Here is a 14,602-nt window from a genome sequence, read left to right on the forward strand (position 1 = left end):
TTTAGCCCAATACCCTGAGAGCTCTTTCAGAGCCTGGAATAGGACGGAGTTCAGATGCTGTCCCAGTGCTTCACCTAACTGGCTGTGTGCATTTAGGCAAATCACTGCAATTTCTAGGCCTCTTTTCTCATCTGAGGCTGAGGGCATGACTGTAGACCAGAGGTTCTCAGTCCTGGCTGCATAGAAGAATTGCCTGTGGAGTTTTAAAACCAATTCCAGGGCCCTACCCTCGCCCGATGAAGTTGGATCTTTAGGGTTGGGGCCTGGGCGTTGCTGCTCTTCAGAGCTCCCCAGGTCTTTCTAACGTGTAGCTAAGATAACTAACCACTGGATAAGACGGCCATGTTTTAAACAAGTGTGTCATTCTGCTCAGGAGCCCTCAGTGGTTGTCTACACAGAAAGTCCAATTCCTGTGCTCTGGGTTCTGACCAGGCTTGCTTTCTTTCCCAGCTGCATTGTTTTAGTGTCTCCTGGATGTCCTCACCTGAAATGCCCTCTCTCCTTCCAGCTGTCCAAAATGTGTTCCTATTCAAGGCCCACCATTCTTACCTCTGGGAAACTCCCGGCCCTGCTCCTTAGTTATGTCTCCCACCCCTGCACTGGCTCCAAGCTTTGTTTAGCTCGGACTAAATACAACAAACACTAGATGCAGCGTAAGATGTGATACTCACGCAACATCCTGTCCTCTTGGGGAGGTGGGACACATGGCAGTGCCACTGGTTTGACTTACACTATTGAATATCTGTGTGATATCTTGTATGGTTGGCTACCTCGTTCCGTATGTATACCTTGTAAGTATTAGTTGACAGATGCTATCTCTGACCTGACTTCACTAAGCATTTTTAGCCTTATCTCCTATTTCCAGCAGGGACCTACGGCTCTTGCCAAACTGCATCATTTTCCAGCAGACGTGTGCTTTCTCATCTGTGTTTAAGTTACTCTCTTCCTGCAATTCCTTCTTTTAGTCTTCTGTCATCCTCACCTGCAGGAGTTGTATCTATTCTTCATGGTCCGGTTCAAGTATTACCTCCTCTATGCATCTTTTTCTCTGCACCCACAACTGCATTAACTGTCCTTGGCCCTAGACCTCCCTAACCCTCAGAGTAGTGTTTCTCAACTGGGGGTGATTTTGCTCCCCAGAGGACATTTAGCAGTATCTGGAGACATATTTGTTTGTAACAACTGTTGGAAGAGGGTGTTACTGTCAAATTTAGTGGGTAGAGGTCAGGGATGCTTCTAAACATTCTATGCACAGAACAGACCCCACAACAAAAAATTATCTGGCCTAAAATGTTCGTGGTGCTGAGGTTGAGAAAATGCTTTAGAGTTTGTTGAATTCATAGGCTCATGTTTATACTGCGTTGAACTGTAGTGATTTGTCTATAGACTTAATCTCCCCTACTCAAGTGAATTAATGGGTGAAGGCAAATCCCAGTCCCAAATCTCAGCTTTCTTGTTATTCACTTGATAATCCTAGAGCCTGTGGCCTGATCCTAACTATTCAGTGTAATTTGGGACCAGAGATAAAGAGGTCCTCAGCGTGAGGTGGGTGCAATGAGGCAGTGTGCTAAATTTCTCTCCTTTCACCTATAAGTCGTCCTCTGTGATCACCTGGGCGGCATTGTGATACAGGGCACAGAGCGAGCTTTGGGATCAGGAGAAAACTGGGTTTCGGTTCCAGCTATTGCCTTTATTAGTTGTGTTGTTTGGGTCAATCCATTTCACCTCTTTAAGCCTCAGTGTCCTCATCTCTGATGGATGGCAGTGCCCCGGTGTTTTAGCTCACAGTGCTGTCAGGATCATCCAATAAGATGCTAGGTGTAAAGGTGCTTTTGTAAATTGTAAAGTGCTATAAGAATTGCCCATTCAGCCAGTGGTCTACAGGTAAAAAGAAGACGTGCGTTAGCTTGCTGTAGGAACAGCACTGTACTTTCTAGCCCGTCCCCTAGCCACTTCCTGCAGCTTGTCATGTCGAGCTGTTTCAGCACCAGCTCCCGCCGGCCCTGTCCAGCTCATTCTCCTCAGTATGCCTTCTTTGTTTGCTGCCTTCATTCTGTTTAGCTTGTCTCTCTGCAGTCTTGCCAAAACCCAAAGTGATTGACTTTGCCTCTGGAATACAAACGAGTGGCCTGGCATCAGTACATCCTGGCAAAGCCTGCGAAGGCCAGACAAATTACCTTGCTCATGGGGGAAAGCTACAAAACAAAACAGCGGGTAGTTTAGAAAGCCAGTAGTGTGTATAGTCCCTTCTTGTCTTTTTTAAAGTAACAAAGCAATGTGTCTAAGCTCTAGAACTCTCAGTGAGCTTTCAGCTAAAAGCCTGTGACCCTCATGTCCCTGGGGACAGGCCAGCTGCACCCCCCCACTGATTTGCTGAGTGACCTTCTGTAGTCTGACCCTCATCAGGTTGGTAACTTAGTCACCTCTTAGGATTGTAGTAAGAATCGAATGGGGGACGACGCTTGCCCTGGGGAAGAATGTAAAATTTAAAATACTACATTTAGCGGGAATTTCTGGGTCATAGAATGTCAGCCCTATTAGGAGCCAAAAAGGTCATGCTGCCCAACCTCTTCCCTTGACAGATGGGGAAACCGAGGTCTAGAAAGGGAAAATGCTTTACTCAGTGCCACTCAGCTAGGTAGGGGCTTACCTGGGTCTAGAGTTCTCATCTGATGTGCTATCCGTGACTGGAAGCATCTGGGCACCCATTTTTTCTGAGTGAGCAAAGGTTGCACTCAGAAACATACCGTCGCACTTTATTTAAAATGTGTTCTGCAGAGCCCTAGCCTTCTCACCACTTCAGCCCGTGCCCCACACTTCCTTCTGTTCTCTATTTCAGAGTTTTGGTGCAAAAATTAAAAGTCAGTAGTCTTGCTTGATCTTTAAAGGTTCTTCTGAGTGCTGACTGAGTATCAAAGAACACTGGTTCTCTCCTGACCATCCTGGGAACAGTTTTGCTTACATTTAAATTCAGAAATGTCAGGTTCTGTGTTTCTAAAAAGTCATAGTCATGGCGGTTTTTTTCAGCATGGAGAACTGAACCTCATTTTTCCTAGATTTTAATCCGACTGACTTTCGCTGTTAAAAGATAAGGGCCCTTTCTTTGTCCTCACCTCCTCCTTTCCCTCCTCAGCATTTGACCATTTTTAGCTCTCCTTTCCTGTAAATTTCTCTTCTCCCTTGGCTTCTTTGACTTTGTGTTTCTGCATTATCTCTGGCATCTGTTGAGAGTTTTTTCCTTTGTTTCTTACTGGTTCTGCTTTCTTCTGTCACTGCACAAGAAAGATTAGCAGGAGAAAAACCTGTATACGTGGGAAGGACCCAGGAAAACTGAGTAACTTGCCAAAATGTCGGAAGCCATCACCTTAAATACCACCTTCAGCTAAAGACAAAAGAAGGTGTTGGGGTTGGAGAGTCACTCCTGGGAGGTGACCTGGCAAGCACAGTAAACAATAAAATTGTTATGTAGATTTAAGTCCTGGCCTTCTCCATAGATCATGAATGCAGGTCTGGTATAGTGTGGGAAAGCCTCACAGATCGATATGTCCCTTACAAATATAAATGTCCCTTTACTTGGTTACAGAGCTTCTCCCATTTCTGCTGTTTCATAAAGTTAATCAGCCTGAAATAATCGGTATTCCAAAGAGGTGTATTTTGGGGTAGCAACTCTGCTCCCCTCAGCACCTATAGATTTTCCTCACTAAATCTCACTCCGTCCTGTGCTTGGGTTTCTTGGATGCCCACATTTCAGCTGTGACTCAAAATTGATTTTTGTTTTTTCAAAATTGATTGTTTTTCACCACTTCCTCTGTTGCTTCTTAATTCCCCCATTTCCGTTCATTTTGCCATCATTCTTTCATCCCTTTAAGTAGAAACTGGGGGATGAAGAAACTTTCCTCTACCCTCTAGGTTCTTTTAGCTGATCTAATAATTAAATAAACATGAGATAGATTAACAAGAGAAGATAACCAAATTTAATTATATACATATGTGTGGGAACCCCCGCATACATGAGAGGCAGAGATCCCACATAAATCAGAGGTTCAGAGGCAGAAAGGAAAATTGAGGTATATAAGACATTCTGGGCTAGGGATGAGGTGATTGTGGGCAGAGCACACGTTCAGTCATTAGTTTGCCCTGCCATATATAGATTGGTAAAAAAAATCACTCCTGATGATAACTCTTATCTTGGGCCAGGCTCCGAATTTAAATTGTTCTAGATAGTTGGGGGGGAGTTGTGAAATTTCTCATGATACTGTGGTGAAGGTCTGTCTGGCTGCTTGCCACAGGAAAGCCATAACTGAGAGGCGAGGGTGGTGGAAAGAAAAGCAGGTTTATTCAGAATGCTGCCATTCTGGGAGGGTGGCCGACTCCTGTCCAAAGGCCGTCTTGCCCCCAGCCCCACCCCTCCGCCACACCTCCCAGTATGTCTGAAAGGTTTTATAGGCAGGAAAGGGAGGTTGGTCAGGTAATTTCTGGAGAAAGGTGCTCCCCAGGGGCTGGTTTGTTTCAGGGATAGGAGTGGATCTTCACAGATGTAAAAACTTCTTTCAAGTCAGTCTCCTGGAGGTTTCCTTGAGGAATTGGGATGTTTGAGCCTGGTGTGCATATGGTCTGGAGTAAACTGAATCATTGAAACTGGTGTCCATACTGTGTCTCCCGGAAAATCAGACCTAGCCAGACAGTCAGCTCTAATGAGTCTTTTGGAGCAAAATTAATATAAGACCCGGTACTATATTACATTATACTATATTACATTATATTATATTATTATATTAATTATATTATATTATACCCTTATAGTAAAATAAGACCGGGTCTTTTACTAATGTTTGCTCCAAAAGTCGCATTAAAGCTGATTGTCTGGCTAGGTCTTATTTTCGGGGAAACAGGGTAGTAAATGTATATTAAACAGAGTCATTAAGGTTTGGTGGGAAGGGGAGGGGAGCAAAGAAAAGAAAACTTTCAAAAAGTTCCAAGCTAAACTATACTGTTCAATTGAATTACACTGGAGGTTTAAATCTCAAAATAGAAGAGATAGTGTCACCGTTACAAGCCCACCAGGGTTTTGGTTGCCTTTAATTCAAAATAATCTACATAACCACTCAGGCACATCTTGGAGTGGCTTGTTCTGAACCCCTGCAAAACCATGGCAAAATCTAACTCTTCTCTGACCTCACACTATTTTTACCAACTTTAGCGCCCAGGTCTCCCCCTTGGTTGTATCTGTGATTACCGTAGTGGGGTCAGACTCTTGTCACCTTTCACTAGAGTTTTGCTCTGAGCTACTAAACTTCTCTCCAGTGTACTCCCCTTCTAGTTTAAAATCCTACCTAGTTTACTGAAATCTGTTTTGGACAAAGGCAGGATAAAATTAGATTAACAGTCTCCACCCCATCTTCATCACCGCTGTCGGGGGTTGGTGCTGATAATCAAGCCTTTCAGGTACTCACCTCTTCAACTCACGTGATCGTCACTCCTCCTCAGATGATGACGTCACCTATTGACCTGGCGTCACTCAAAACCGATTATGTCTAAGATCCTAAACAAGGTCCCCAGGTGACTGCCTGTTTGAGGCTCAGTGTTCTAAAAACAAGCAATAAATATCGTTTTTGGAACTGGTTACCAAGTAATAGCTGGAATTTTGTTTGTCTTTCCCCTGTTCTCCTAGTCCTCAGCTAACCACTGAGACACTGAGGTTTCTTGTACTGGTGTGATGGCTCAAACCTTCATTCTAAGGCGTCCGGGTCATTGGTGGTGGAGGATTGCTCTGGGCTTCTATTACCTTTGGGTAGAGAGGAAGAAACTTGCCCAGGGTTCTACGGACAGTAGATGGAGCCTGGCATAGACAGCATGGTGTAGTGGGAAAAGCGAAAGCTTTTAAATCCTTTCCCTGTTACTTTCTTAGATGTGGGATATTGAAAAAGTCACTTCTCTAATGCTAAATTTCTCCTCTTGTGAAGTAGGAAGTGAAGACATCTACCTGAGGGACTGTTATGAGGATTAAACGTAAGGTGCTTAGGTTATAATTACTGGCCGGTGTAGGATTTACACTTTTCCCTGTTCCCTTTCTAGCCATTTAGTACCAGGCTCACTTCTTCAGTTCGACGATGGCTGGTTTTTACTGTTCGTCCTCCCTCTACCTCACAAAGCTGGGAAACAGTGTGAACATTTTGTTATTTACTGCCATTTATAAAATCCCTACTAGCCTTTTGAGAATATTAATATCCTCTAGCACCAGGATGGGATCTGGCAGCCACATCATTTGTGCAGATGAGGGAACTGCAGGTCTTGGGGCCCCAGGCGGGAGCCAGTCTGTGTAGCTGAGGGATCTGGAGATGGAATTTTCCTCCATGTGATCTTAGTTTTCTTATAGGGGTTACAAAACTGTTCATTGGCAAGGGCTCAGGACAATGAGAAATTGAGTCTCCAGAAGAACGCATTAGGGCATTAGGTCCCCTCTAATGGGGAAGGTGAACGTCTATTGTCCTGTTGCCAGTTCCCAAGTCACACTGTAGCAGCTGCCTGTCCTGCATTGAGTCTGCATTGGGCCCAGCTGATACGGACAGCCTTCTCATTTAATTTGTGCCTTTATTTAAGTGTTTGTCCTGGCACAAACATCGCATTATTTTTCATCTTTTAAAAATGCGTCAGAACGCTTTGAATGCCAGACTCTTTGAACTTGAGGGAACCTCGGGCTTTCCCATGGCCCTGAGGCTCTTTGACAGGCCCTGTGTGGGGTCGTCTTTGAATAATCAATACCTTCAAGCGTCCTGCTTTTAAGTAAGTGAGTTAGTTTATACTAGTGTGATTAATAAACACATAACAAGTAAATAGATCCCAGTTAGGCCAATATTTTTTGTTCGACACTGAGTTAACTGAGCCGAAGTGCGACTAAAAAAGGAAGTCGTAGGTGCTGGCAGAAATTTGTGATAAAAGAGTCAAGCCACCTCATCTCCTTTGAAATGTGACTGGTAAAAAACAAAAGCAAGTAAAATTGAGCTTCTGGGCATTCAGTAGTTTAATCAAGTTTATAAGATGCCTGGGATCTGAGAAAAGAACTGTGTTCTATGGAGAGGGTAAATATCAGGCACACTTACGATTGGCATGTGTGGTCCATCATTGAGGAGTGTTCCCAATGGGCATTCTCTGGGTCCTTTGAAGGAATGATAAAAGGGCTTTTGTTAGTCTGTCCTCCTGTAGGCCCAGCTGGGAGCAGGATTTCTTTTAGTGTATTGGTCAGTAATAACTAAAAGGTAACCTGGAACACATACCCGCTCCATAGCTAACAGTCAAAACATGCAATCCTGTCTCTGGAGAAAAACTAAAAAGAATTAATATAGTAAACTAATGTGAAATATTTCTTGATTTCCACCAATCAGAAGTAATTACTCCTCCTCTGAACTCCTATGACCCTCTTTTTAGTTCTCATTTTTATAGATATGTCATCTTTAGTAAGCTCCCAGAAGGCAGTGACCTTTTGGTGTCGTCCATAATGCTTTGCACAGTGGAGGCTCAATGTGTGTTTGTTGAATGGCTAAGTCCCCAACTCACTCAATTAGCATTTTTCCTGACTTTGAGGGATTCAGGGTCAAGGCAGAGGAGGTGGCCTGGAGCTTTGAAGTCTGGGTGGGAATCACTTGCCTGCAATTTCCGGTATTTGCAGTCTTTCTCAGTGGCTTCCTGTACAGTGGGATGGAGGAAGGATTTGGGGCAGTTTACCCTGCCTCCCCACAACTTCCCTCTTCTGGAACTCTATTGCCCTGTCTACTCCCTCTCTGTATTTGTTGCTGTGTAACAAATCACTCCAAAACAGAATTATTTATTATCTCTGATGGTTTCTGTGGGTCAGGAATTCAGGTGGAGGCTTGGTGGGGTGGTTCAGGCTCAGGGTCACGTGTGGTTGCAGTCAGATGTCTCTTGGGCTACACTCATCTGAAGTCTTGGCTGGGGCTTGAGGATCCACTTGCAAGGTGCCTCACTCACGTGCCTGGCAAGTTGGTACTGGCGAATTGTTTCCTCTCCACATGGGCCTCCTCAGAGGGCGGTTTGAGAGTTTTCATTATATGGTGGCTGGCTTCACCCAGAGCTAATGAGTGAAGACTACAATGTTATGCAGCAGAAACTAATGCCTTTTGTGACGTAGCTTCAGAAGTCACATATTGTTGCTTCCAGCTAGTTACTATTACACAGGCCATCCCTGATTTATTTGTGTGGGAGATTACATGAGTGAGACTGTCAGGAATCAAAGATCGTTGGGCTCATTGGAGGCCATCTTGGAGGCTGGCTACCATACTGTCCGTCCACTGCTGTGATTCCCTAAGTGAAGGCTAGTGAGCTTAGCCTTGGTTCATCTCCCTCTTCATTCCCATTGCCATTCCTAATTCAAGGTCTCACTCTAGACTACAGCACTAACCTTCAGTTTTTGTCCCCTCTTAATTCACCCTCCAAACTCTTGCTTCTTGAAGTGTAGCTCTGATCAAATTGTTCTTCCTTATACATCTTTAGTAACGAAAATGTGTACTCCATGATGACAAAGACTGTTGTATTATCTGTTGCTGCATAAATATGACCACAAACTTAATGGCTTAAAACAACACACATTTATTATTTCACAGTTTCTGGGAGTTGGGAGTCCGGCATGGGTTGACTGGGTCCTCTGTAAAGCGGCAGTCAAGGTGTCTGTTAGGGCCAGCTTCTCAGCTGAGGTTCGATTGGGGAAAGATCTGCTTCCAGGCCCATGTGGTTATTGGCAGCATTCAATTCCTTGCAGGTTGTTGGACCGAGGGTCCCAGTTTCTTGCTGTCTTGGCTAGATGCTATCCTTGCCTTCCTTGCCACATGGCCCTCTCCCAGCATGTCAGCTTGCATCTTTAAAGCTAGCAGGGGAAAGTGTGTCTCTTAACAAGGCAGATGTAAAATATTATGTAGTGTAATCATGTACACATACTCATGTACATTCCATCACGTTTGCCATTTTCCATTGTTTGAAAGCAAGTCACGGGTCTTGCCCCCACACTCAGTGTGTGCAGGAGGCAGGGATTATGCAAGGGTTTGAATACCAGGAGGCAGAGATCATGGGGGCCACTTTGAGTCTACCTGGTTTCCTGGTTTCCTGTGTCTTCAGCACCCTGAGCAGTGCATGACACAGAGTAAGCTTTAATACGTGAATAAATGGATGTAATGTGATTATTATCTTTCCAACTCCTAGTTTAAGCCTTTTTCTTTTTTTTTCTTCCCCTTTCTCTGCCTCCCCTCCACCCCCACTCCGGTTCAGGCCGATGTTTCTCAGTCTAGTTGTGTAGGACACAGCTCCCTGGCCCATGCTGGTATTGTGAGCATTGCGCTCCGCCTGGCTGAGGCAGTCCGTCTCGGTCACCATTTGTTGGTCGGCCACTCACAGCAGCTCACAGCAGCTCTTGCTGGCTGCCGGCCACTCACGCTGGCCACTGCCACTCATGGTGGCACACGGTAGCCCACGGCAGGACACATTAGCCCATGGCAGCTCACGCCAACCTCCAGCTGCTCACGGCAGCACAGCTCCAGGGAGAGCTGTTGTTCACAATCTTAGCTGTAGAGGGCGCAGCTCGCTGGCCCATGTGGGAATCAAACCGGTGACCTCGGCAATAGGAGCACTGCACTCCAACCACCTGAGCCACCCGGCCGGCCCCTTAAACCTTTTTCTTCCTTTTGTTTCAGAGTTAACTGGTTTATTCTTGAGAGTCCTCTGCTTTCATCTGTCCTCATGGATGAACTTCAGGATGTTCAACTCACAGAGATCAAACCGCTTCTAAATGATAAGGTAAAGACTATACTTTGTTTTCACTAAAATGTAAAAATCACTTTTTTTCACTAAAATGTCTTTTCTTCTATGATTGGTTCATTTTCTATGTTATCTAAATAGTAACTAACTCAAAACATATTTTGCTTGACTTTCTATGGAGGGAATACTTTTGAAAATAGTATATTTCTTTTTGATGCCTTTTTGATGCCTCTGTTTTTCTTCTTTTGTTTCCGTGGGCCAAATTCAATCAAGTTATCCTTCAGATTTTCCTGTTTTACAGATATATTAAGGGAAAAAATAATAAGGCAAAGTTAAGTAGAAAATAGGAGAGTGGAGTTTGACTTAGAACAACCAAGTATTTGAGTATCAATTTCTATAAGGAAAACTTAACATCCCGGCTGGTGATGTATATAGGCTGGAACACTCTCCCTAAAGTTTGTCAAGTATGTGATGTGACCCTTCTCTCAACATTATTTTCGTCAGGGATGCCTGGATGTCAGTAATATACCTCATTATTTCCCCCCCTTCTTCCTCCTCCCTCCTCCCCACTCCGGTTCAAGCCGTTCTTTCTCAGTCTAGTTGTGTAGGACACAGCTCTCTGGCCCATGCTGGTATTATGAGCCTTGCACTCCCCCTGGCTGAGGCATTCGGTCATCCGTCACCGGTTGGCCACTCACAGCAGCTCTCGCCGGCTGCCGGCCGCTCACGCTGGCCACCAGCCGCTCATGGCAGCACACGGCAGCCTGCGGCAACCTCTGGCTACTCACGGCAGCCCAGCTCCAGGGAGAGCTGTTGTTCATAATCTTAGCTGTAGAAGGTGCAACTCACTGGCCCATGTGGGAATCGAACCGGCGACCTCAGTGTTAGGAGCACAGTGCTGCAACCACCTGAGCCACCGGGCCGGCCCAAAACCTCATTTTTATGTTAGTGTTAGAGACCTACACAAAGTAAAGAGCGTGTTTTATGAACTAACAAAAAAGTTAAGAAAACTAAGAAAGGTTGACCTCTCTTCTGTCCCTCTCCATTAAGTAAATGTGCCTGAAATTCCTTCCTTTCAACCCTATTCTTTTGGTTTATTGTCATTGTCCCCTATTAAAATAGTCTTGTAGGTTGGTGTGAATGACTGCATGGCATCTTTTCCTCAGGGAAGTACTGATAAGAGTGAGGTTGAAGAGGGATGAGGTTGGGATGGGGGTACACCAAAAGATGGTGTTACCTGTGACCAATTTTGGCAAGCAAGGCCCTTCACCTACTGTGTGTTTTATTAATTTGCTGCTGAATCCTACCAGCCCCATTTTCTTCCCTGTGATATCATCTCTCCATCCCCACTCACCCCTTCCTTTATCTTTTACCCGATTTCTTGCTCTTCCCCTTGGCAAGCTGCATACTTTTTTTAGCTCCCTCTTGGTTTCTTCTGCTGCTTCCCACTCATGTGTTCAGGAAACTCTTCTTTAAATAGTCTTTTGGTGCATGCAAAGGGCTGTCCCAAAAATTATGTGCCATAAAGAGGAGGAAGGAAATAAAATCTCCATCTGTAAGGCTTATCTATTACCACAGAAATGAATAGTTACAGGGCAGGTGGGAGTAGGCAGTTTAGCTTCAGGAGGGAGTAACCTGTCCTAAATCTGTCTGATCACCAGAATCATCTGGGGAATTGTTTAAAAAAAGAAATTTCTGAGGGGCGGAGAACAGGACACATACATACACCTCTGTGATCAGTGGTCCCCAACTTTGGCTGCTTGTTGGAATTACTTGGGGAGATTTGAAAATTACCAGTGCCTAGGTTCTACCTCCAGAGATTCTGATGGAATTGGTCTGGGGTGTGGTTGAGCTTTTTAAAAAACTCCCATAATTGAGAACCGTGCCTGAAGTGGTTCCGATTAGCCGGTGTGGGCAACCCAGGACCTGGTGGGTCTCAGATGTTTGAGGACTGAGGCACAAAGAAGAGCAGGACCCTTCCCTAACCCCGGAAGTCCACAAGATACCTGACGAGGCACCTCCGTGAAGGAACTGCAGGAGTTAATTGACTGGATAGTTCATAGGAAAGAGTCAGTGAGCGTGACCATAGAAAAGCGTTGACTTAGTGTCTGGATAGTCCTCTCTGAGGCACCGTGATGCCTTGGTTGTGTCTGATGTGTGCCCAAGTGCTGGGCACACGATTGTGCCCCCCGCCCCTGCATTCATGTGTTGAACCCTCCATGTGACTGTATTGGAGATGGGACCTTTAAGGAGGTAAGGTTACATGAGGTCAAAGGGTGGGGCCCTAAGCCAAGAGGATTGGTGACCTTTTAAGAAGAGAAAGAGAGGGAGAGTTAGCAGCCATATGAGGACACAGCAAGATGGCAGCCATTTGCAAGCCAGGAAGAGAGCTCTCACCAGAACCAGAACCCTGCTAGAATCTTGCTCTTGGATTTGCAGCCTCCAGAACTGAGAAAATAAATTTCTGTAGTTTAAGCCACTCAGGCCGCCCAAGCAGTCTAAGAAACCAAGTAATCAGTGCCTCGCTTCCTAACATCTGTTCGCTCCTCTTTGCCATGCCTGTGCTGTTCCTACTCACTTCCCACGCTCCATCTCTCTCCCTGCGAAGGGTTCCTGTCCCATCACTATGCATGAGAGTCCCCTTGCTCCAGCCAAGCTTTATAGAAGTAGATTGGCAGGAGGCCCTGTGTGTGGCGGCATTACCAAACAAAGCATTTCACCTCCGTTAGCCCCCCGGCCCCAGTATAGCTGTGCTTCTGTCTTTGCCCAGAAAGTGGGTGCTTTTGCATACATTGTGAAAAGTATCGTAATGACAATGCCTCTCACCCATTATTTCATTTGATCCTGCCAATAGTTTGAATCAAGTTATTCCCATATTGCTGGTAAGGAAACTGAGGCTAAGAGAGGTGAAGTACTTACTCAGATTGAGTGCCTAAGAATGGCACTCAGTCTTGGCACTGTTAATGTTTTGGGCTAGATAATTACCTCTTGGGGAGACTGCCCTGTGCATTATAGGGTGCTTAGCAGTATCCTTGGCCTCTATCCACTAGATGCTAGTAGCACCCCCACCCCGCCCCCGCTGCCCAGTCATGACAATCAAAAATGTCTCCAGACACTGTCAAATATCTCCTGGGAGGCAAAGTCTGCCAGGTTGAGAACCACTGCTATTAGGGGATAAGACTTCAGGTGTGAATAGGAATAGTTTTTTTTTTTTGGGGGGGGGGGTTTGTTTTGAAGAGGTTTTTTTTTGTTTGTTTTGGGGAGTTCTTTTGGCCTATCCTGGTATCATTTATTAAGTACCTTTTATGTACCAGGTGCTTTATATACCTTCTCGCCTTCAATCACCAGAGTATCCCTTCGAAGCAGATGGTATTATTCCTCACTTAGCAGATGAAAATCTGACTGAAAGACTGGCTTGCCCAGTCAGTAAGTGGCAGAGCCAGGACTAAAACCCAGGTCTTCCCTGCTCCAAAACCTGAGATCTTTCCACTATGTTCACCCGATAGATGTGGAGAAGCCTAGAGATGTGTATTGTTTCACTTCATCTTTCTCTCCATTCTCCTCAGAGATAATACTTTTAGCCAGAGATGTCGCTGTACTCTTCCAGGCTTCGGGGAGCTAGCTAACGGAAGTCTAGACCCAACCTATTATGGAGAAGTTTGTCCTGGGATGACTGCAAGGAAGCATTCTCAAAATAGCTTGAAGCGAGGCTTATGTTAACTTGCCTCTTGTCATTTGTTGCTACTTTTCCTATTTAATTTTAGTATGCCTGTAATTTTGTCTGCGGCTCAGAATTGTGAAGAAGTGAGTAATTTTGTCATGCCTGTTTTGGCTCCAGAGATGAAAAGAAGCACTCGCCAGCAGTCATCTTTGTTTTGGGGGCAGAAATTGCACAGGCATATGAAATGATATTTTAAAAAATAGCATTTAACCCTTTTTAAAGCATTTTCACAATATTGTCTTACTTGAATCTCTTAACCCCCTTGTGAAATAAGTAGTTAAAGGTATTTTTAACTCTATTTTACAGATGAGGCTCAGAGAGGTTATAAAACTTGTCAGATGTTAGTGTCTGGTAAGATGCTGAAGCCAAGACTAGATCCCACATCTATCGACTTCACCTTGGATTGGGGGCCTAGAGCTCTTCCCACCGTCACCTGCTTCTTGTAGCTGGTAGTTCCTACGTCCTCACCCAGTACACCTCACAACAAGCAGAGAGCTGACGGGTTTGTGCTTCATGTTCCCTGCCCTCCTCTATCTACTGTTGGTTCAGACACTCATGAGGCCAGGAGAAAGCAAGGAGGAGGCCACAGATGGCCTTGCAGAGTTGAGGAAGTATCAAGAAAGGGAATAAATATTTAGTAGGGAGAACAGGGACAAGTTATTTACTATGTTTTGATTGTTACAGTAGGAAGTGAGGTAGACCCTATTACAGTTCAAGTTTTCCCTTTTAACTAGTGACTGGAAATGTGAGGAGGGGAGGGAGGAGAGAGGACCGAGGGATGAGCAGTTTTGTAACCTTCTGGACAGCAGACAGACAAAGCATTAGTGCCAAGTGTTCTTTAAAAAAAAAATTTTTTTTTTAATGGATTTGTTGACATTTTCATTAAAGAATATTCAGGGAGTGCTGCATCTACTGCACATTACAGGGTGGGTGTCCCTTACTGTGCTACGATGTGATTGTCCCATCTGTCATCAGAAATGCCTTAGATTTAGATGGTACTGGAGCAGGAAGTGAGTTCCCAAGTAATGATGCCACTGTGGCAGTCAGTTCTCAACCTGCTACAGGACAAGGTCAGCAGGAGATGGTGGGAAGAACCCAAGACTTAGCCACACTCAGCAG

The 14,602-nt window shown here is 45.0% G+C and overlaps 1 protein-coding gene across 2 annotated transcripts in view; it reads left to right on the forward strand.

The window, feature by feature from the left end:
• Positions 1-14,602, forward strand: part of NDRG3 (NDRG family member 3) — a 70,015-nt gene that overhangs the window by 7,029 nt on the left and 48,384 nt on the right. For both annotated transcript variants that reach the window (XM_019732639.3, XM_019732650.3), the window contains exon 2: positions 9,699-9,801. In XM_019732639.3, the coding sequence (XP_019588198.2) occupies positions 9,699-9,801 (103 nt within the window). The remainder of the gene's footprint in view (positions 1-9,698; positions 9,802-14,602) is intronic.

This window comes from Rhinolophus sinicus, chromosome 13, assembly GCF_057876585.1.
Source record: "Rhinolophus sinicus isolate RSI-liver-muscle chromosome 13, RSI-T2T, whole genome shotgun sequence".
NCBI lineage: Eukaryota > Metazoa > Chordata > Mammalia > Chiroptera > Rhinolophidae > Rhinolophus > Rhinolophus sinicus.